The sequence below is a fragment of the Salmo salar genome, chromosome 15, assembly GCF_965601325.2.
Source record: "Salmo salar chromosome 15, fSalSal1, whole genome shotgun sequence".
Classification (NCBI taxonomy): domain Eukaryota; kingdom Metazoa; phylum Chordata; class Actinopteri; order Salmoniformes; family Salmonidae; genus Salmo; species Salmo salar.
This window is the reverse complement of record NC_138305.1, coordinates 84,697,616-84,721,494: the sequence shown is the minus strand read 5'-3', so window position 1 is coordinate 84,721,494 and position 23,879 is coordinate 84,697,616. Positions and strand designations below refer to the sequence as shown.

At 43.5% G+C, this 23,879-nt stretch overlaps 1 protein-coding gene across 1 annotated transcript; it reads left to right on the top strand.

The window, feature by feature from the left end:
• The first annotated feature begins 8,080 nt into the window (after positions 1-8,080).
• LOC106572020 (ATPase family AAA domain-containing protein 3) lies at positions 8,081-22,562 on the top strand. The gene is made up of 16 exons (XM_014145720.3): positions 8,081-8,407; positions 9,308-9,384; positions 9,860-9,961; positions 10,165-10,224; positions 10,375-10,444; positions 10,882-11,047; positions 11,330-11,399; positions 11,528-11,683; positions 14,405-14,461; positions 14,638-14,763; positions 15,020-15,144; positions 20,561-20,612; positions 20,703-20,773; positions 20,925-21,092; positions 21,267-21,375; positions 21,457-22,562. Exons 1-16 carry the CDS (start codon positions 8,221-8,223, stop codon positions 22,435-22,437), a joined length of 2,577 nt encoding a protein of 858 aa, XP_014001195.1. The 5' UTR covers positions 8,081-8,220; the 3' UTR covers positions 22,438-22,562.
• Positions 22,563-23,879: the final 1,317 nt, after the last annotated feature.

Below are 23,879 nucleotides of genomic sequence, written 5' to 3'. Positions count from 1 at the left end.
AGAAGACGGCGTTTTCGACACCAGACGGATTGTATCAGTACCGGGTGCTCCCGTCCGGTCTCCACGGAGCCCCACCCACATTCCAGCGAATGATGAACAGAGCGCTTCAACCCCACCAGCAGTACGCAGCGGCCTATCTGGATGAAATCATCCACAGCCAAGGTTGGGAAGAGCACCTGACGCGCCTCCAGGCGGTGCAGGACGCACTCAGACAAGCCGGGTTGACCGTGAACCCCAAGAAATGCAAACTAGGGTTTGAGGAGGTGGAGTACCTGGGGTATTTAATCAGATGGGGGAACGTCAAGCGCCAGGAGAGGAAGGTTCACACGGTACGTGACTGGCCCGTTGCATGCACCAAGACACAGGTCAAGTGCTTCCTGGGACTGGCAGGATACTATAGCCGGTTTATTCCCAACTTTGCGGCTATAGCTTCCCCCCGTCTGAAGGAAGCGCTGTGCTACCATCCGATTCTCGTAACGCCCGATTTCCAGGTGCCTGATGGTGGTCCAGACGGATGCATGTGATACGGGACTAGGGGCCGTTCTGTCCCAGATACACAATGGGGAGGAGCACCCCATGTACATCAGCCGAAAGCTGATACCTAGAGGAAAAAAAGTATTGTTGAGAGAGTGTCTAGCGGTGAAGTGGGTGCTAGACACTCTCAAGTATTACCTGTTAGGTACCCACTTCTCCCTGGTCACGGACCATGCTCCCCTGGTCTGGATGGCCAGGGGAAAGGACACAAACGATCAGGTCACCAGGTGGTTCTTGTCCCTTCAACACTTCTCTTTTTCTGTTGTGCACAGTTCAGGGGCGAAGCATGGAAACGCGGATGCCCTATCGAGAAGGAAGACATACAGTGAGGGAAAAAGTATTTGATCCCCTGCTGATTTTGTACGTTTGCCCACTGACAAAGAAATGATCAGTCTATAATTTTAATGGTAGGTTTATTTGAACAGTGAGAGACAGAATAACAACAAAGAAATCCAGAAAACCCATGTAAAAAATGTTATAAATTGATTTGCATTTTAATGAGGGAAATAAGTATTTGACCCCCTCTCAATCAGAAAGATTTCTGGCTCCCAGGTATCTTTTATACAGGTAACGAGCTGAGATTAGGAGCACACTCTTAAAGGGAGTGCTCCTAATCTCAGTTTGTTACCTGTAAAAAAGACACCTGTCCATAGAAGCAATCAATCAATCAGATTCCAAACTCTCCACCATGGCCAAGACCAAAGAGCTCTCCAAGGATGTCAGGAAAAGATTCTAGACCTACACAAGGCTGGAATGGGCTACAAGACCATCGCCAAGCAGCTTGGTGAGAAGGTGACAACAGTTGGTGCGATTATTCGCAAATAGAAGAAACACAAAAGAACTGTCAATCTCCCTCGGCCTGGGGCTCCATGCAAGATCTCACCTCGTGGAGTTGCAATGATCATGAGAACGGTGAGGAATCAGCCCAGAACTACACGGGAGGATCTTGTCAATGATCTTAAGGCAGCTGGGACCATAGTCACAAGAAAACAATTGGTAACACACTACGCCGTGAAGGACTGAAATCCCGCAAGGTCCCCTGCTCAAGAAAGCACATATACATGCCCGTCTGAAGTTTGCCACTGAACATCTGAATGATTCAGAGGACAACTGGGTGAAAGTGTTTTGGTCAGATGAGACCAAAATGGAGCTCTTTGGCATCAACTCAACTCGCCGTGTTTGGAGGAGGAGGAATGCTGCCTATGACCCCAAGAACACCATCACAACCGTCAAACATGGAGGGGGAAACATTATGCTTTGGGGGTGTTTTTCTGCTAAGGGGACAGGACAACTTCACCTCATCAAAGGGACGATGGACGGGGCCATGTACCGTCAAATCTTGGGTGAGAACCTCCTTCCCTCAGCCAGGGCATTGAAAATGGGTCTTGGATGGGTATTCCAGCATGACAATGACCCAAAACACACGGCCAAGGTAACAAAGGTGTGGCTCAAGAAGAAGCACATTAAGGTCCTGGAGTGGCCTAGCCAGTCTCCAGACCTTAATCCCATAGAGAATCTGTGGAGGGAGCTGAAGGTTCGAGTTGCCAAACGTCAGCCTCGAAACCTTAATGACTTGGAGAAGATCTGCAAAGAGGAGTGGGACAAAATCCCTCCTGAGATGTGTGCAAACCTGGTGGCCAACTACAAGAAATGTCTGACCTCTGTGATTGCCAACAAGGGTTTTGCCACCAAGTACTAAGTCATGTTTTGCAGAGGGGTCAAATACTTATTTCCCTCGTTAAAATGCAAATCAATTTATAACATTTTTGACATGCGTTTTTCTGGATTTTGTTGTTGTTATTCTGTCTCTCACTGTTCAAATAAACCTACCATTCAAATTATAGACTGATCATTTCTTTGCCAGTGGGCAAACGTACAAAATCAGCAGGTGATCAAATACTTTTTTCCCTCACTGTATGTCGCACTGATGACTGTCCCCTCCCCGATAGACGGAGTATACATCACCAGGCGATGGCTCCATCTGCTGGACGTGCCAGGTCTCGACGGGCTCTCCGGCCAGGACTAATTGGGGCTGATTGGGAGTTGGTGAGTAATCAAGGGCTGATTGCTCACCAGCTGTGCAAGTCCCATAAAGTTGCCAGAAGGGCAGCACACAGGGAGAGAATGGGGGAAGAAAGGACTCCTGTATAGTTGGGGATGGTTGCAGAGGTAACAGGAGTGAGTTCAGTTTTTGATCCCCACAGGATACAGCAAGACCTGGAGCCAAGAAGACGGTATCCCGGAGAGGGTCTCATGGGGAAGACCTTTTCTTTTGAACTATTATTTTAATAAACACCTTTGAAACTGAGCTAATCCTACTCTGTCCGTGTCTGATCTTTGTCAATGTTTTGACCCAACCCCCTGGTCTGCCACACCAAGTAGACTAAAATAGGGGGGCACCGGTACCTAGTCAGTGTACAGGTTAGTTGAGGTCATTTGTACATGTAGGTGGGGGTGATGTGAATATGCATAGATAATAAACAGCGACTAGCAGCAGTGTACAAAAGGGGGGATCAATGTAAATTTTGCGGTGGCGATTTTATTAATTGTTCAGCAGTCTTATGGCTTGGGGGTAGAAGCTGTTGAGGAGCCTTTTGGGCCTAGACTTTGCGCTCCGGTACCGCTTGCCGTGCGGTAGCAGAGAAAAGTCTACAACTTGGGTGACTGGAGTCTCTGACAATTTTATGGGCTTTCATCTGACACCGCCTATTTGTATAGGTCCTGGATGGCAGAGAGCTTGGCCCCAGTGATGTACTGGGCCGTTCGCACTACCCTCTGTAGCGCCTTACGGTCAGATGCCGAGCAGTTGCCATACCAGGCGGTGATGCAACCGGTCAGGATGCTCTCAATGGTGTAGCTGTAGAACCTTTTGAGGAGACCCATGCCAAATCTTTTCAGTCTCCTGAGGGGGAAAATGTTTTGTTGGGCCCCCTTCACGGCTGTCTTGGTATGTTTGTACCATGATAGTTCGTTGGTGATGTGGACACCAAGGAACTTGAAATGCTCGACCCGCTCCACTACAGCCCCGTCAATGTTAATGGGGGCCTTTTCGGCCCTCCTTTTCCTGTAGTCCACGATCAGCTCCTTTGTCTTGCTCACATTGAGGGAGAGGTTGTTGTCCTGGCACCACACTGCCAGTTCTCTGACCTCCTCCCTATAGGCCGTCTCATCATTGTCGGTGATCAGGCCTACCACTGTTGTGTCGTCAGGAAACTTAATGATGGTGCTGAAGTTGTGTTTGGCCACGCAGTCGTGGGTGAACAGGGAATACTGGAGGGTACTAAGTATACACCCCTGAGGGGCCTCAGTGTTAAGGATCAGCGTGGCAGACGTGTTGTTGCCTACTCTTACCACCTGGGGGCGGCCCGTCAGGAAGTCCTGAATCCAGTTGCAAAGGGAGAGGTTTAGTCCCAGAATCCTTAGCTTAGTGATGAGCTTCCTGGGCACTGTGGTGTTGAACGCTGAGCTGTAGTCAATTAACAGCATTCTCACATAGGTGTTCCTTTTGTCCAGGTGAGAAAGGGCAGTGTGGAGTGCGATTGAGATTGCGACATCTGTGGATCTGTTGGGGCGGTATGCAAATTGGAGTGGGTCTAGGGTGTCCGGGAGGATGCTGTTGATCTGAGCCATGACCAGCCTTTCAAAACACTTCATGGTTACCGACGTGAGTGCCATGGGGCGGTAATCATTTAAGCAAGTCCGTTCACTTTCTTGGGCACAGGGACTATGGTGGTCTGCTTGAAACAGGTAAGTATTATAGACTCGGTCAGGGAGAGGTTGAACAAGTCTGTGAAGACACTGGTCCACGCATGCTTTGAGTACACGTCCTGGTAATCCGTCTGGCCCCGCGGCTTTGTGAATGTTGACCTGTTTAAAGGTTTTGTTCACATCGGCTACCGAGAGCATTATCACACAGTCATCCAGAACAGCTTGTGCTCTCGTGCATGCTTCAGTGTTGCTTGCCTCGAAGTGAGCATAAAAGGCATTTAGCTCGTCTGGTAGGCTCGTGTCACTGGGCAGTTTGCGTCTGGGTTTCTCTTTGTAGTCCGTAATAGTTTTCAAGCCCTGCCTCATCCGACGAGCATCAGAGCCGGTGTAGTAGGATACAATCTTAATCCTGTATTGACGCTTTGCTTGTTTGATGGTTCGTCTGAGGGCATAGCGGGATTTCTTATAAGCGTCCGGATTAGTCTCCCACTCCTTGAAAGTGGCAGCTCTAGCCTTTAGCTCGATGCGGCTGTTGCCTGTAATCCATGGCTTCTGGTTGGGATATGTATGTACAGTCACTGTGGGGACGACGTCGTCGATGCGCTTATTGATGAAGCCGATGACTGAGGTGGTGTACTCCTCAATGCCATTGGATGAATCCCGGAACATATTCCAGTCTGTGCTCGCAAATGGTTTGTGTTTTTTTCCCCCTCAGATGAACTGTCTAATAAGCCATATATGAATACTATTTGAATCCATGCCATAAACCATACATACATTCATACACCTATTGACAACTAGTAAAAACACATTGCATGGCCAGGCAGGCAGGGGGTATACCCATTCGTAGGCCCTTTTCTTTCCCTTATTTCTTCTTCTTCTTCTTTTTTTTCTTCTTTAAAAAAAACCCCACTTTCCCTAACTTGCCACCATTGGCCGAGTGTTCAGTAATGCCACGATATTTCAGCCCATAGAGGTGCAAACCACGAATACAGCGCGATACCGGTTCCAGCCTATATAACTTTTCGCATGAGGTGATTATGTCAAAATCAGTTGGAGCCTTCTGAAAGCTATGTATTATGTCAGAGCCTCGGTTATAGAAGGACATTAGTATAGTTAGTAGGATAGCCATGGGAAGTAGGGGTGCTGCAGCACCCCCTGAATAATCAGAATTTAAAAATATATATATTTTCCCAAAAGTAGTGCACTTGGCCTTTACTTGTCCTGTATTAGCAGACTGATATAGACGTTTGAAGCACAGGCAAAACAAAAAAAATTCAGCTTTGCTGCTGTATCCAAAAAAGGTAGTTGTATACTTAGGAACAGAATCTTGCAGGATTCAATAGTTGGAATTGTAAGACTTGTTGCCCCGTCCTTTTCTCTGTGATCGTCATTCTAATGGAATCCAGAAAGAACGCGTTTCTTCGTGCATAAGAACAGCCCTTAGCCATGGTATATTGGCCATATACCACATCCCCCTTGGGCCTACAGCGGAATAAATGTAGTTGTATTGCAATGGTGTAATACAGTGGCTATGGTTGAATTAAAACCATCTGACCATCTCCCTGCATGGGTATTCTGTGCCCACCCCCATGACATACCATTTTTCAACAAAGATTACTTAAAGGATACTCATTACACTCTGGCTGGTCTGGAGAGGTTTGGTAGGCCGTCATTGTAAATAAGAATTTGTTCTTAACAGACTTGCCTAGTTAAATAAAGGTTAAATAAATTTAAATTAGCCCGAACCACACACAAGATGGTGTTCTCCGTTTTGCTCTACCACCCCCCCAACACGTACATGTCGCTTGTGTTGCTCTAGGATGCCCACAGGCCTCACAAGATTCGTCTGAAGGTCCTTTGGTACCAGTTTAAAAAATGAATGGAAGTATACATGGAGACTGTTCAGGGCCAAAATAAGGGGTTAAATACATGTAAGAAATAAATAAAAAAGTTTTCCTGATCTTTCTTATCTCTCAGATATAGGACAAATACTTCAGAACAAACATCCTGTTCCATGTAATGAATCTGTTACTCAATGCGTTCGTATGGGCCAATATCAGTAAGGCCAAAAATAATGGTTTAATATATTGATACTTCAAAGGGTCTTAAAATTCAAAATCAAATAACAAAATTAACCTTGGTAGGACCTTCTTAAACTATTTCTGTCACGGCCGTCGTAGTGAGTAGACCAAAATGCAGCGGGTATGTGAATGCTCATATTTACTTTTATTTAGAACACTACACAAAAACAACAATACGAAAAACGAATGACAGCTAAACAGTTTTGCAGGCTAAAATACAGCAGTGCAAAAACAACTTCCCACAAAAGACAGGTGGAAAAAGGGCTACCTAAGTATGGCTCCCAATCAGCAACAACGATGCACAGCTGTTCCTGAGCCATACCAGGCCAAAACATAGAAAAAACATAGAAATACAAAAACATAGAACCATACCCAAAAACCCCGATAACACAAAACAAACACACCCCTGCCACGCCCTGACCAAATTACAATAACAAATAACCCCTTATACTGGTCAGGACGTGACAATTTCATATAGCTTTGTAGAATTAGACAGGGTTAGATTGTTATGGGTTAAACATTGTGTGCATCCATAGATACCAACCATTAATCTGTGTGATTAAAGGGGGCTGAGTTAGAACGGTGTTTGTAAGACAAGGGCGGATACCGAAGGGCCCGGGGCTGGGTCTTTTTACAAAAACGTCAGCAATGTCCGAATGGTTTGAACAACAAACCTATCTATGAAAAGCTGAGACTCTCGTGAACTCGCACATATAAAATGTTTTGCTCTATGACACTCACAAGTTACACAAGACTCGCTGGAAGGTAAGGGGTCATAGAATATCATAGGAAATCCCAGGACATTGTGTATATAATGCTGTAATAAGCTCACATAGTTGCTGTCGCAAACTCCAAACTCCACACAGTTGTCACTGACTAGTTGGATATTTATTTCCCAGTGAGTAAAAGTGTTTTGTACTTACAGAATTCATATAAATTCATTTTTACCAGGTTTTTGCTTTGGCGGACCTTATTAATTGTATTGACATTTGTCAATAAAATGTATGAATGCAACTGTTTATGTCAAAGTGTTTTGTGTTCTATTTGTAGCCCTGTTTGTCCTGAAAATAAAATGGTAAAACACTTCATTATGAGTCAACATCTAAGGGCTGGACATGCAGATCGATGAAAGTCAGATCAATGAAAAGCAGATTTTTGTTAGGGTCTTTTTCAATCAAGGGTTGGATTTGTAGAATCAGGTGTGTTACTGCTTGGCTGGAGCAAAAGTGACTGTTTTGCAAGGTGGATGATAAAATGTACATCTTTATCAAATGCAAAGTGCGTTTTTGACTGTTATGCCTATTGCCTACTATCGAGCTTACACACTGGAAAGTGTATGCAAGGCTTCATTTCTCTGATAAAAGTTTAGAAATTAGTCTCTAGAAATTTGAGTAATGGGTGGCTTTCATGCACCTGGCAATGTCCTTGTGTGGTAGACCTATGGTGTAGTCTACCATTTATATTTTTCTTTCAATGGTACTTGATGTTTTTATGTAATGTAACGTTGGTTAACATAGGTTGTGCGTTCTATTATGCTTCCTGCTTTTTTGGGGCATAATTTTGAAGTTGTCCCTAATCTATTCAAAATGTGATATGCGCAATGGGAACTCTGTCTGTAACTCAGGCAGTCCAGGTAATTTGGAATACAGCTAACCGCAGCATATGATGCTGTCGAGCAGGAGAGAACCTCGTCAGCGTAGTAACCAATAAGGATGCAGTATTTGATATATAGTCCTGCCCACCACACGTCGCGCTTGCGTGGAAGAGTCTACCCGACACACATGGAGCTACAGTGGTGTTTAGGGTCCTGTGTATAATAGTGGCGGTAGAAGAAACTGGACCCTTCAGTCCACTGCAGCACGGGGAGCAAGAAGACGACTCCATTTGAGTAATCATGTCGTGGCTCTTCGGCTGGGGAAGGGGGTCCAGCAAACCCCCGACAGATGAAGCAGAGTCCCCTGGAGGAGAAGGGGGATCTTCAGATAAATCGTTCGGAGAGAAGCCCAAGGACAAATGGAGTAACTTCGACCCGACTGGGCTTGAACGAGCCGCAAAATCTGCGAGGGAACTTGACAGATCACGTTCGTACAATACTTATCACATTGTCATGTCATTTGTTAAAGCTTCTTGTCGGAAGTTACCTTGTTGTTTTGTGTGCAGATTTTGTGAGTTCAGTATCGCATGCAACTGTACGATATCGTTGCAGTTAAACGTTCTGACAACTGCAAAAAAGTATCAATTGAACATGAATCAACTATAGAAAGTATGTGATTAACTAGACTCGACTGTATCAACAAAGACTGTCTGCAACAGGCTTTGGTGGGCGTGACAGTGATTGAAAGAACAAAGTGTTCTTCATGGGGATGTTTTCTGTCCTGCCACTTCTTCAAGATAACATTCCCGTTCGGTGTTTGCAAGAGAGCATGTGGCCTGCATAGACTTGTGGCCTGCTGTTGCATATATGGGGTTATATATTTAAGCAGCAAAGGCACGAGGGGGTGTGGTATATGGCCAATATACCACGGCAAAGGGCTGTTTTTTGCCTGTACACAGCCCTTAGCCGTGGTATATTGGCCATATACCACAAACCCCCGAGGTGCATGGGTTGATATTATAAGCTGGTTTACCAACGTAATTAGAGCAGTAAAAATACATGTTTTGTTATACCTGTGGTATATGGTCTGATATACCACGGCTGTCAGCCAATCAGCATTCAGGGCTCGAACCACCCAGTTTTTAATTAGCCATGAACGTCAGTTTGGCGCTTGCGTCTCTATGGCACCCCGCCCACCCGCTCGCGAGACGAGTGTACTTTTGAGTAACAGAGGTCCTGAGCCTCATGACAGTGAAAGTGGTATCATTTGTGAATTAATGGCAATTAATGTTAAATAATTTATCCTGTTCCCCCAGATGAACATCTAAACTCATAGTATCAATTGACATTGAAGTGTCTTAATTTTGTTTCCACCTCAACTCTATAGGCCATGCGAAAGAGGCGCTTGATCTGGCTCGCATGCAGGAGCAGTCTGTACAGCTGGAGCATCAGAGTAAAGTGAAGGTGGGACACTTTCAAATGTCTGGTTATTAGGTTTACCCTTTAAAATGTTGGGAGCATAAAACGCGTGCAATTTTTTTAATACAGTTTACCTAGTCTACTGCTACAAACATTTATGGGTGTGCATTAGCTCATGCTTTTTACTTTTAGTTTTCAAGTGTCAGCCGCCTTCTATTTAGCTGCAGCATTTTGTTTTGTAGAAGAAAACAACTGTTATCCACTATTGCCTTATGATCTTCCCTGTCCTAGACATTCCGGTACTGTCACCTGCATTTCAAAACGGGAACACATGGGTTCTCATTTCTATATATTCATCCACTTTCTCTCAATCCTCCCTTGACTTTTATCTTGAGGTCCATATACTTGGCATCCATGATACTCGGAATAATGAGATTAGGGTTTAAGTATAACAGTTCTGTCCTTCAAACTTACTACCTATTCCTCTCTGAAAACATGCTTTAATCCCATTCACTGACAGGAATATGAAGCAGACTTGGAGCAGCTGAAGGGGGAACATATCCGTCTCCAGGCCGAGGAAAGGCGGAAAACACTTACAGAGGAGACCAAGCAAAATCAAGCGGTATGCGAGTGGTTGAGAGTTGCTGACATAGTCCTTGACTACATTCCACTGATGTCATTTACCAGTCAAGTGTGAATAAATCTAGTGTTGCGCTAAGTATGTTATGGGGATAATGTACATTATTTGTCTTTATTGTATTGCATCCTTAATGTTGGATCATGCTTCAAATGGTGCAAAGGTGTTTTCTGTCTTATTTCCTCTAGAGGGCACAGTATCAAGACAAACTTGCCAGACAGAGATATGATGATCAACTCAGGCAGCAGGTAAGCGCTCTGTTCTGATTTCTGTTGAATCTCAGGCATAGCTACAGAGAAACACAAAAAGAAACCCGATTGGGACCCATGCTGATAGAAAAAGGACAAGAATGAGAAATATGGCTAAGTGTATGTTCAGCATGTGTTTTGTATTTGCAGCAAGCCCTCAATGAGGAGAACTTGCGCAAGCAAGAGGATTCAGTAACAAAGCAGGAGGCTATGCGAAAAGGTGCAGGAAAATTCCCCATGTCATTATGACACATAGGAGAAGGTTTACTAAGCATTTGCACCTGTTCTTCATCAAGGAAAATGAAACATGAAGAATAGTGAACTGAGACCGTTTCATGTTTTTGTCATTGTTTACAGCAGGGGTAGGCAACCCTGTTCCTGGAGTGCTGCAGGTACTGCCAGCTTTTGTTCCGTCTAGGTATCACACCTGACCAACTGAGCTAATTGATCAGTTCAACCAAGCTGGCCTTCCGGGTCAGTAAATCAAAAACATGAAGTACCTGTGGTTGTCTACACCTGGTTTAGAGTATATCTGTAGTTCTCTTCTGACAGAAACTGGTGCAAATGCTTTGTAAATCAGTCCCACAGTATGTTAACTAATAGCAGACTCAGTCAAAAACATCTTTGAACTTACTTTAGTTCCACTCTCTTACCTAGCCACTATTGAACATGAAATGGCTTTGCGGCACAAGAACGAATTGCTTCGTGTAGAGGCGGAGTCTGCAGCTCGTGCCAAGGTAGAGCGGGAGAATGCGGACCTCATCCGCGAACAGATCCGCCTTAAAGCAGCCGAACACAGGCAGACGGTCCTGGAGTCCATCAGGTGAGATGGGAAGGGTCAAAATGGTTCTACACTCCCATTATTGGGTCGGGCCCAATGGCGGGTTGCACTTGCAGCTACTTTTTAGAGGGTCACAGCTTGAGACTGGGCTGTGGAAGACAATCAATTGTACATTCCAATTCTTATCACATCTCATATTATGTAATACATTTAATTTGATCAGCCGGTATTCTGTTATGTTTGGATAAGAACCCAAGAATGCTGTGAATGTTTGGTAGTCATAATGGGAGCAGTCACTGTAATAATTGTTTTTGTTTCTGTCAGGACTGCAGGAGCAGTCTTTGGGGAAGGGTTCCGTGCCTTTGTGTCCGACTGGGATAAACTCACTGCCACGGTAAAAAGTCTCCCCCTTACTACCAATCTTCTTTCACCCTACAACCTGCGATATAGCTTGAATTTCATATTGTGGTTGCTTATCATATCTGAGTCATTGACACACACTGTTTTGTGAATGCCCTGCAGGTGGCTGGGTTCACACTGCTGGCAGTGGGGGTGTATTCAGCGCGGAATGCCACCGGGGTGATTGGGCGCTACATAGAGGCTCGTCTGGGAAAGCCCTCGCTGGTTCGAGAGACCTCCAGAATCACTGTTGGCGAGGCCATCAAACACCCTGTTAAGGTAACTAAAGAAGAGATAAAATAGTTCCCTTTCAGGACATAACAAAATGATATGGGATATTTGTTGTCCCTGCTCTTTGAAGTACAGTGAACAAAAATATAAACACAACATGCAACAATTTCAAGGATTTTACAGAGTTACAGTTCATATCAGGAAATCAGTCAATTGACCCTGATCTTTGGATTTCACATGACTGGGAATACAGATATGCTTCTTTTGGTCACGTACCTTAACTAAAAAGGTAGGAGCGTGGATCAGAGAACCAGTCCATATCTGGTGTGACCACCATTTGCCTCATGTAGCACGACACATCTCCTTCACATAGAGTTGTTCAGGCTGTTGACTGTGGGCTGTGCATTGTTGTCCCACTCTTTTAATGGCTGTGCAAAGTTGTGGGATATTGGCGGGAACTGGAACATGCTGTTGTACATGTCGATCCAGAGCATCCCAAACATGCTCAATGGGTGACATTTTCTGGTGAGTATGCAGGCTATGGAAGAACTGACATTTTCAGCTTCCAGGAATTGTGTTCAGATCCTTGTGACATGTGCATTATCTTGCTGAAACATGAGGTGATGGCGACGAATCAATGACACGACAATGGGCTTCAGGATCTTGTCACAGTATCTCTGTGCATTCATATTGCCATCAATAAAATGCAATTGTGTTCGTTGTCCGTAGCTTATGCCTGCCCATACCATAACCCCACCGCCACCATGGGGCACTCTGTTCACAATGTTGACATCAGCAAACCGCTCGCATACACAACGCCATAACACTGTCTGCCATCTGCCTGGTACAGTTGAAACCAGGATTCATCCATAAAGAGCACACTTCTGCAGTGTGCCAGTGGCCATCGAAGGTGAGCATTTTCCCACAGAAGTTGGTTATGACGCCGAACTGCAGTCTGGTCAAGACCCTGTTGAGGACAATGGGGACGCAGATGAGTTTCCCTGAGACGGTTTCTGACAGTTTGTGCAGAAATTCTTCTGTCTTCTGTTGTGCAAACCCACAGTTTCATCAGTTGTCCAGGTGGCTTGTCTCAAACGATCCCTCAGGTGAAAAAGCCGGATGTGTAGGTCCTGGGCTGGCGTGGTTACACGTGGTCTGCGGTTGTGAAGCCGGTTGGACGTACTATAAATTCTCTAAAATGACGGAGGTGGCTTATGGTAGATAAATTAACATAAAATGATCTGGCAACAGCTCTGGTGGACATTCCTGCAGTCAGCATGCCAATTGCACGCTCCCTCAAAAGTTGAGACATCTGTGGCATTGTGTTGTGTGACAAAACTGCACATTTTAGAGTGGCCTTTTATTGTCCCCAGCACAAGGTGCATCTGTGTAATGACCATGCTGTTTAATCAGCTTCTTGATATGCCACACCTTTTCAGGTGGATGGATTATCTTGGCAAAGGACAAATGCTCACTAACAGGGATGTAAACAAATGTGCTCAAAATTTGAGAGAAATAAGCTTTTTGTGTATATGGAACTCATGAGACCAACACTTTACATGTTGCGTTTATATTTCTGTTCAGTGTAGTTAAAATGATGCCCATTATACAGTGCATTCGGAAAATATTCAGACCCCTTGACTTTTTCAACATTTTGTTATGTTACAGCCTTATTCTAAAATTGATTAAATTACTTTTTTCCCTCATCAATCTGCACATGATACACCATAATGACAAAGCGAAAACAGGTTTTTAGAATTTTTGGCAAATGTATTAAAAATTAAACAAACACCATATTTACATAAGTATTCAGGCCCTTTGCTATGAGACTTGAAATTGAGCTCAGGTGCATCCTGTTTCCATTGATCATCCTTGATGTTTCTACAATTTGATTTGTGTCCACTTGTGGTAAAGTCAATTGATTGGACATGATTTGGAAAGGCACACACCTGTCTATATAAGGTCCCACAGTTGACAGTGCATGTCAGAGCAAAAACCATGCCATGAGGTCGAAGGAATTGTCCGTAGAGCTCAGAGACTGGATTGTGTCTCGGCACAGATCTGAGGAAGTGTACCAAAACATTTCTGCAGCATTGAAGGTCCCCAAGAACACAGTGGCCTCCATTATTCTTAAATGGAAGAAGTTTTGAACCACCAAGAATCTTTCTAGAGTTGGCCGCCTGGCCAAACTGAGCAATCGGGGGAGAACCCAATGGTCACTCTGACAGAGCTCCAGAATTTCTCTGTGGAGATGGGAGAACCTTCCAGAAGGACAACCATCTCTGCAGCACTCCACTATCTGGCCTTTATGGTAGAGTGGCCAAATTGAAGCCACTCCTCAGTAAAAGGCACATGACAGCTCACTTGGAGTTTGCCAAAAGGCACCCAAAGGACTCTTAGACCATGAGAAACAAGATTCTCTGGTCTGATGAAACCAAGATTAAACTCTTAGGCCAGAATGCCAAGCGTCCTGTCTGGAGGAAACCTGGCACCCCCTACGGTGAAGCGTGGTGGTGGCAGCATCATGCTGTCGGGACGCTTTTCAGCGGCAGGGACTGGGAAGTTGGTCAGGATCGAGGGAATGATCAACGGAGCAAAGCCCAGAGAGATCTTTGATGAAAACCTGCTCCAGAGCGCTCAGGACCTCCGACTGGGGTATTCAACCTACAGAAAGCACTGTAGATTGAATATCATATTAACTGTATTATAATACATGTATGAAGTGTTTTACTGTATGTTTGTGAACTCTGACCTCTTTTCTACCTTCAGACAACGAAGCGTCTGAGAAGTAGACCACAGGATGCTCTGGAGGGAGTCGTTCTTAGTGTAAGTACACAGTGTACCTTAAGTATTGTTCCATACACAGCATGTAAGAATTCTTTACATTACAATAAAAGCAGATATCCTTACACACTGATGTCACTGCTAAAGTTAGTTGACCTCCCTTAAGTTGACATTTCTCCTGCCCTCTCTCTCTTCCCTCCCCTCTCTCTGTTGTGTAGCCATCCCTGGAGGAGCGTGTGCGGGACATTGCCATTGCGACTCGTAACACTCGACAGAATAAGGGGCTCTATAGAAACATCCTTATGTATGGACCCCCTGGGACTGGCAAGACCCTCTTTGCCAAGGTATTACATGGCATGCACTATACATGTTAGTATAGTTTAACATGTACTTTACTAGAATAAGGAAAACATTTTTCAAAATTGTATTGGTTAGGTGCAGGGTGGCGAAGCTGGAAAAAAAAATGTTTTGCTATTAACTTTACACCGATGTGTATAGTACAGTCGTCACGAGCTGTCCATCGTCAACAGGGTCACACTTAGCCAATAGTTGCTGCATCCACTATTTTACTGAATGATGGTCTGTTATGTTGCCCTGCAGAAACTGGCCCTCCATTCTGGGATGGATTACGCCATCATGACAGGTGGAGATGTAGCCCCTATGGGCCGTGACGGCGTGACGGCCATGCACAAGGTCTTTGACTGGGCCAGTACAAGCCGGCGCGGGTAGGACATTCATTCACTGTGTCGTGTTAAATGTACAGATCCTCTTTGGCACAAATCTTATGGGTGTTTATGTAAAATCAGAGCCATACACTACCTGTCAAAAGTGTTTAGAACACCTACTCATTCAAGGGTTTTTCTTTATCTTTTACTATTTTCTACATTGTAGAATAGTAGTGAAGACATCAACTATGAACAAACAAATATAGTGGCAAGCAAAAGTATGTGAACCCTTTGGAATTACCTGGATTTCTGCATAAATTGGTCATAAAATTTGTCAAAGTCAAAACAATAGACACACAGTCTGCTTAAACTAATAACACAAACAATTATACGTTTTCATGTCTTTATTGAACACACTGTGTAAACATTCACAGTGTAAGGTGGGGGAAGTATGTGAACCCTTGGATTTAATAACTGGTTGACCCTCCTTGGGCAGCAATAACCTCAACCAAACGTTTTCTGTAGTTGCGGCTCAGACCTGCACAATGGTCAGAAGTAATTTTGGACCATTCCTCTTTACAAAACTGTTTCAGTTCAGCAATATTCTTGGAATGTCTGGTGTGAACTGCTCTCTTGAGGTCATGCAACAGCATCTCATTCGGGTTGAGGTCAGGACTCTGAATGGGCCACTTCAAAAGGCGTATTTTCTTCTGTTGAAGCCTTCTGTTGTTGATTTACTTCTGTGTTTTGGGTCGTTGTCCTGTTGCATCACCCAACTTCTGGGTGATGTCCTGTTGAGCTTCAAATGGCCTTACCTTCTCCTGCAAAATGTCTTCATAAACTTGGGAAATCAGACTGATGGCAAGCTGTCCAGACCCTGATGCTCCCGCCACCATGCTTTACAGTTGGGATGAGGTTTTGATGTTGGTGTGCTGTGCCTTTTTTTCTCCACACATAGTGTTGTGTGTTCCTTCCAAACAACTCAACTTTAATTTAATCTGTCCACAGAATATTTTGCCAGTAGCACTGTGGAACATCCAGGTGCTCCTTTGCGAACTTCAGACGTGCAGCAATGCTTTTTTTGGACAGCGGTGGCTTCTTCCGTGGTGTCCTCCCATGAACACCATTCTTATTTACTGTTTTACATATCGTAGACTTCTCAACAGAGATGTTAGCATGTTCCAGAGATTTCAGTCTTTAGCTAACCTCAATGAGCATTCTGCGCTGTGCTCTTGCAGTCATCTTTACAGTACGGCCACTCCTAGATAGAGTAGCAACCGTACTGAACTTTCTCCATTTATAGACAATTTGTTTTACCGTGGACTGATGGACATCAAGTCTTGTAGAGATACTTTTGTTACCCTTTTCAGCTTTATGCAAGTCAACAATTCTCTTTGTTTGAGGCATGGTTCACATCAAGCAATGCTTCTTGTGAATAGCAAGCTCAAATTTTGTGAGTGTTTTTGATAGGGCAGAGCAGCTCTAACCAACATCTCCAATCTCTTCTCATTGATTGGACTCCAGGTTAGCTGACTCCTGACTCCAATTTTCTTTTGGAGAAGTCATTAGCCTAGGGGTTCACATACTTTTTCCAACATACACTGAATGTTTAAAAGATGTATTCAATATAGACAAGAAAAATACAATAATTTGTGTGTTATTAGTTTAAGCACACTGTTTGTGTATTGTTGTGACTTTAGATGAAGATCATATAAAATGTTATGGCCAATTTATGCAGAAATCCGGGTATTTCCAAAGGGTTCACATACTTTTTCTTGCCACTGTATGGAATCATGTAGTAACCAAAAAAGTGTTAACCTCTCTAGGGTATGTGGGACGAAATCGTCCCACCTACTCAACAGCCAGTGGAATCCCGTGGCGCGATATTCACATACCTTAGAAATGCTATTACTTCAATTTCTCAGACATATGACTATTTTACACCATTTTAAAGACAAGACTCTCGTTAATCTAACCACACTGTCCGATTTCAAAAAGGCTTTACAACGAAAGCAAAACATTAGATTATGTCAGCAGAGTACCCAGCCAGAAATAATCAGACACCCATTTTTCAAGCTAGCATATAATGTCACAAAAACCCAAAACACAGCTAAATGCAGCACTAACCTTTGATCTTCATCAGATGACACTCCTAGGACATTATGTTATACAATACAATACTTTAGGGTGTTTTCTATCCAAATCAAACAATTATATGCATATTCTAGTTTCTGGGCAGTAGTAATAACCAGATTAAATTGGGTACGTTTTTTTATCCGGATGTGAAAATACTGCCCCCTACCCTAGAGAGGTTAAACAAATAGAAATATATTTTAGGTTCTTCAAATAGCCACCCTTTTCCTTGATGACAGCTTTGCACACTCTTGGCATTCTCTCAACCAGCTTCACCTGGAATGCTTTTCCAACAGTCTTGAAGGAGTTCCCACATATGCTGAGCACTTGTTGGCTGCTTTTCCTTCACTCTGCGGTACGACTCATCCCAAACCATCTCAATTTGGTTGAGGTCGGGTGATTGTGGAGGCCAGGTCAACTGATGCAGCACTCCATCACTCTTCTTCTTGATCAAATAACCCTTACACAGCCTGGAGCTGTGTTGGTTCATTGTCCTGTTGAAAAACAAATGATAATCCCACTAAGCCCAAACCAGATGGGATGGTGTATCTCTCCAGAATGCTGTGGTAGCTATGCTGGTTAAGTGTGCCTTGAATTCTAAGTAAATCACAGACCGTGTCACCAGTAAAGCACCATAACACCACCTCCTCCATGCTTTACGGTGGGAAATACACATGCAGAGATCATCCGTTCACCCACACCGTATCTCACAAAGACACGGAGGTTGGAACCAAAAATCTCCAATTCGCGCTCCAGACCAAAGGACACATTTCCACCGGTCTAATGTCCATTGCTTGTGTTTCTTGGCCCAAGCAAGTCTCTTCTTCTTATTGTTGTCCTTTAGTAGTGGTTTTCATTGCAGCAATTCGACCATGAAGGCCTGATTCACGCAGTCTCCTCTGAACAGTTGATGTTGAGATGTGTCTGTTACTTGAACTCTGAAGCATTTATTTGGCCTGCAATTTCTGAGGCTGGTTGAGGAACGTATCCTCTTCAGCAGAGGTAACTCTGGGTCTTCCATTCCTGTGGCGGTCCTCATGAGAGCCAGTTTCATCATAGGGCTTGATGGCTTTTGCAACTGTACTTTAAGAAACTTTCAGTTTTTGAAATGTTCCATATTGACTGACTTTCATGTCTTAAAGTAATGATGGACTGTCGTTTCTCTTTGCTTATTTGAGCTGTTCTTGCCATAATAGGGTCTTGGTCTTTTACCAAATAGGGCTATCTTCTGTATGCCCCCTACCTTGTCACAACACAACTGATTGGCTCAAACGCATTAAGAAGGAAAGAAATTACACAAATTAACTTTTAAGGCACACCTGTTAATTGAAATGCATTCCAGGTGACTACCTCATGAAGCTGGTTGAGAGAATGCCAAGAGTGTGCAAAGCTGTTATGAAGGCAAAGGATGGCTGTTTGAAAAATCTCAAATATATTTGGATTTGTTTAACACTTTTTATGTTACTACATGATTCTATAAGTCCATAGTTTTGATGTCTTCACTATTATTCTACAATGTAGAAAATAGTAAAAAATAAAGAAAAACCCTTGAATGAGTAGGTGTTCTTAAACTTTTGACTGGTAGTGTGTATATACAGATCCATCTGCAGTTGAAGTCGGAAGTTTACATACACCTAAGCCAAATGCATTTAAACTCAGTTTTTCACAATTCCTGACATTTAATCCGAGTTAAAATTATCTGTCTTAGGTCAGTAAGGATCACCACTTTATTTTAAGAATGTGAAATGTCAGAATAATAGTAGAATGATTTATTTCAGCTTTTATTTCTTTCATCACATTCCCAGTGGGTCAGAAGTTTACATGCACTCAATTAGTATTTGGTAGCATTGCCTTTAAATTGTTTAACTTGGGTCAAATGTTTCGGGTAGCCTTCCACTAGCTTCCCACAATAAGTTGGGTGAATTTTGGCCCATTCCTCCTGACAGGTTTTTAGGCCTCCTTGCTCGCACACACTTTTTCAGTTCTGCCCAGAAATGTTCTATAGGATTGAGGTCAGGGATTTGTGATGGCCACTCCAATACCTTGACTTTGTTGTCCTTAAGCTCATTTGCCACAACTTTGGAAGTATGCTTGGGGTCATTGTCCATTTGGAAGACCCATTTGCGACCAGATTTAACTTCCTGACTGATGTCTTGAGATGTTGCTTCAATATATCCACATCATTTTACTTCCTCATGATGCCATCTATTTTGTGAAGTGCACCAGCCTCTCCTGCAGTAAAGCACCCCCACAACATGGTGCTGCCAACCCCGTGGTTGGATTGGTGTTCTTTGGCTTGCAAGCCTCCCCCTTTTTCCTCCAAACATATCGATGGTCTTTATGGTAAACAGTTCTATTTTTGTTTCATCTGACCAGAGGACATTTCTAAAAAAAAAAACAAATACGATCTTTGTCCCCATGTGTGGTTGCAAACCATAGTCTGGCTTTTTTATGGCGGTTTTGGAGCAGTGGCTTCTTCCTTGCTGAGCGGCCGGCCTTTCAGGTTATGTCGATATAGGACTTGTTTTACTGTGGATATAGACACTTTTGTCCCTCTTTCCTCCGGCATCTTCACAAGGTCCTTTGCTGTTGTTCTGGGATTGATTTGCACTTTTCGCACCAAAGTACGTTCATCTCTAGGAGACAGAAGGCGTCTCCTTCCTGAGTGGTATGACGGCTGCGTGGTCCCATGGTGTTTATACTTGCATACTATTGTTTGTACAGATGAATGTGGTACTTTCAGGTGTTTGGAAATTGCTCCCAAGGATGAACCAGATTTGTGGAGGTCAACAATTATTTTTCAGAGGTCTTGGCTGATTTCTTTTGATTTTCCCCATGATATCAAGCAAAGAGGCACTGAGTTTGAAGGTAGGCCTTGAAATGCATCCACACGTACACCTCCAAATGACAGAAATTGTCAATTAGCCTATCAGAAGCTTCTAATGCCATGATATCATTTCCTGGAATTTTCCAAGCTGTTTAAAGGCACAGTCAACTTAGTGTATGTAAACCTCTGACCCACTGGAATTGTGATACAGTGAATTATAAGTGAAATAATCTGTCTGTAAACAGTTAATGGATAAATGACTTGTATCATGCACAAAGTAGATGTCCTAACCGACTTGCCAAAACTATAGTTTGTTAACGAGATTTGTGGAGTGGTTGAAAAACGAGTTAATGACTCCAACCTATATGTATGTAAACTTCTGACTTCAACTGTATTTATGTGTGCGTCAGATTCAAATAACGATTGTGGGTCAATAGTAAAAACAATTGAACAGTTTTCTAATAAAGTCATTAGAATCGCTAATCTCTTTCTCTTCATTTGCCTCAACTTCTGTAGCCTCCTGCTTTTTGTAGATGAAGCAGATGCATTCCTACGCAAGAGATCCACAGTGAGTCCAGTAACAGAACTAAGCGCATGTTCTGTTTTCAAGAGTCAACATGTCGGCTATTTTGATCACATCAATGACTTTGTGTTGCAGGAGACAATCAGTGAGGACCTCAGATCCACCCTTAACGCATTCCTTTATCGCACTGGAGAGCAGAGCAACAAGTTGGTACCAACCTAAATTAAAACTGTGTTCATTTTAAGTGATTTTACACTGGCAAGTTACCATAGTGATTTTTTTCCTATGTATATTATGAGTTTTGAGAGTGCATGAAAAGGTTGACTTGACTAAAAAGATCATGGTCTCTCTCCCCAGGTTTATGCTAGTGTTGGCCAGTAACCAGCCTGAGCAGTTTGACTGGGCCATCAACGACCGTATTGATGAGATTGTAAACTTTGCCTTGCCTGGGCTGGAGGAGAGGGAGAGACTGGTGCGCCTGTACTTTGACAGATTTGTACTGGAGCCCGCCACATTAGGGAGACAGTGAGTACGCCATTCTCCACTTGCACTACAATGCCACTATCTATGTGGCATAATGATTTGGGTAATGTCTACAAACAATATTTATTAGATGTATTTTTCGACTAATGATTGCTCTGACGAAACAATAGTGTGTTGAGTTGAATGTTTATTTCACTAACATATATCCCCCTGCAGGAGAATGAAGTTGGCCCAGTTTGACTATGGCCAGAAGTGTTCGAACATTGCAATTCGTGCAGAGGGCATGTCGGGCCGTGAGATCTCTAAACTGGGTGTGGCCTGGCAGGTTAGTACATGTGACCTGTCCAGTTAATTGTCTTTAGATAACGGGACACAGGATAACATTCAATCCCTGTTTTCTCATCAGGCTGCTGCATACTCCTCAGAAGACGGCGTCTTGACGGAAGCTATGATCGATGCGCGCGTTGACGATGCTCTCCATCAGCATGCGCAAAAAATGGACTGGCTCCACATGGAAGGGGGCGAGGAAAGTGCGGGTAAGCACGGGGTGGTGGTGCCAAAGGAAGTGGCAGCAGCGAGTGTAATAGGATTCACAGCGGTGCAAGAGGCGGTACCACAGGCCCTGGATTCAGTCCCCACCATCCAAGTGGTGCTCCCTGTCATGGAGGCCATCATCTCGAGCGCTCAGGCCACAGCGGAAGCTGAGCCAGTGAAGGTTAAAGAGGCAGCTGCCATTATTGAGGAGGCAGTTACCCTAGTTAACGAGGCAGAGGCTGCTACCCCCATTGTCACTGAGACTGTTGCATCATTTCCAGCACTCAAGGAGGCAGAAGTGGTGGAGGATCCTGTAGAAACTGCTACTGCTATCCCATTGGTGCAGGAGGTAGAAATGATCAAGGATGTGCCAGAAAAGGCTACAGCATCTCTTGTTCCAGAGACTGTAGCAGTGCCTAAGGTAGAGGTCTATGTGACAGCAGAGGTGTCTGCACCCAAGGAGGCAGAAGCAGAGGTACTTTTAGACACAGCCCCTATCATTAAAGAAGAACCAGCTCCAACTAAAACCACTCAAGAGTTGGATGCTGCAGAGTCGGAGGCCACAGCAACCTCTGTTGCCCAGGAAACTGAGACCCCTGTAACCAAGGAGACAGAGGCCACAGTAACCCCTGTAGCCCAGAACACAGAGGCCACTACAGCAAAGGTTGACACAGAAACTGCAGCTGAGGTCCCTGCAACTGTTGTGGCCAAGGAATCTGAGGTGACTGAAACTACAGCTGCCAAGGAAGCAGTGGACCCTGAAATCCCTGTCACCCCCGAGGCAGATGCTAGTAAAGTTAAAACACCTCAAGCAAAGGACCAGGAAGGTGACGCTCCTAAAAAATTTGAATAAGTGGTGATGCTACTGAAACACTTTGGTAGGGAGCAAGTAGGTTAAATATTTTGAAGCAAAAATATGTACTGTACTGAATAATGGGTGTTTTGTCGTGATTAAACGGCTATTAATTATTCTCTCAATGTTGTCTTATTACACTTATCTATTCAACTTTGTTTTTCAAAATTGCATGCCTTTATTTTTCAATTAATGCGCTTTTTGAAATTGTAATGAAAAGCGCTATAAAAGTTTCATAAATTATACTTGCCGTTTTCAAGTTGGATTTGCATGTTAAGTATATGGGAAATGTAATGGTTACAGGGGTGATCGGTTGTCTGGAAGATTGGAAACGATAAGAAAATGGCAACAGATAAGACTTTAGGCCTGTATACATCTCATTGGCAAATTAACTAGGTTGGTTGAGCACCATGAGCACCATCAATCCCTCTTAACATGTCTGAGAAAATATTGGGAAAGATAATAGTCCAGTCTTTCCCTTACATTATTTTCCATGTGAGGCGCAAAGGCTCACAAAGCAACATCCAGGCCTTTTAGTCTTAGCAAGTGCAAAATCAAAAAAGAAAAGGAACAGGTGCCCATAAGGTAATAAAATATAACCACACAGCATGGTCTCAGACTAGATGTAACATAGTAAATCTGGGACACTCAAATGAGTATGATGTTACATTTGGTATGGTTACTTAAAGCAAAAACTAAAGTAGGGTGGTTGGTCGGTGTGAATGTGGGTGTATAATGTGAATGTCTAGCGCATTGTAATCTCATCACGGACAACTAGCATTTTTGCAACTTTTCAACTACTCACTACTTATTAGCTACTTGGCAACTGCTTAGCATATTAGCTAACCTTAACCCTTTTAGTTTACCTCTTCAGCGTCTCATCCCGTCAGCGGGATCAAAATCCAGCGAAAAATCATATCGCCAATTAGCATTAAAAAAAATCATCATTTAAAAAAATAATAATAATATATATATTTTTTTTTTTATAGATACACCTCTCCTGAATCGACCCACGTCGTCCGATTTCAAAAAGGTTTTACAGGAAAAGCAAATCATTAGATTATGTTAGATGAGTCCATCGTAAAAAGCAGCTTCATAGCCATTTTCCGACCAACCACTTGCATCACATATAATCAAAAAACAGCTAAATGCAGCACTAACCTTTTACAAACTTCATCAGATGGCACCCCTAGGACATCATGTTATACAATGCATGCATTCTTTTGTTCAATAAAGGTCATATTTATATATAAAAACAGCATTTTACATCGGCGTCTGACGTTGACTAAATAATTTCCCCTCAAATGCGTCCCGGTAAACAATGCTACAATTCCCTAAATTACTATCCGATAACGATTTTTTAAATTTATATTGTCAATCTAACATTTATAGATGAATATCTCTTGAGAACACCTGTCATACCAGATTTTAAATTAATTTTA

Coding starts and splice junctions, on each gene's coding strand:
- LOC106572020 (XM_014145720.3), top strand. CDS start 8,221: ATGTCGTGGCTCTTCGGCTGGGGAAGGGGGTCCAGCAAACCCCCGACA. Junction 9,962..10,164: donor AGACCAAGCAAAATCAAGCG/GTATGCGAGTGG, acceptor TATTTCCTCTAG/AGGGCACAGTATCAAGACAA. Junction 20,613..20,702: donor TCCTACGCAAGAGATCCACA/GTGAGTCCAGTA, acceptor TTTGTGTTGCAG/GAGACAATCAGTGAGGACCT.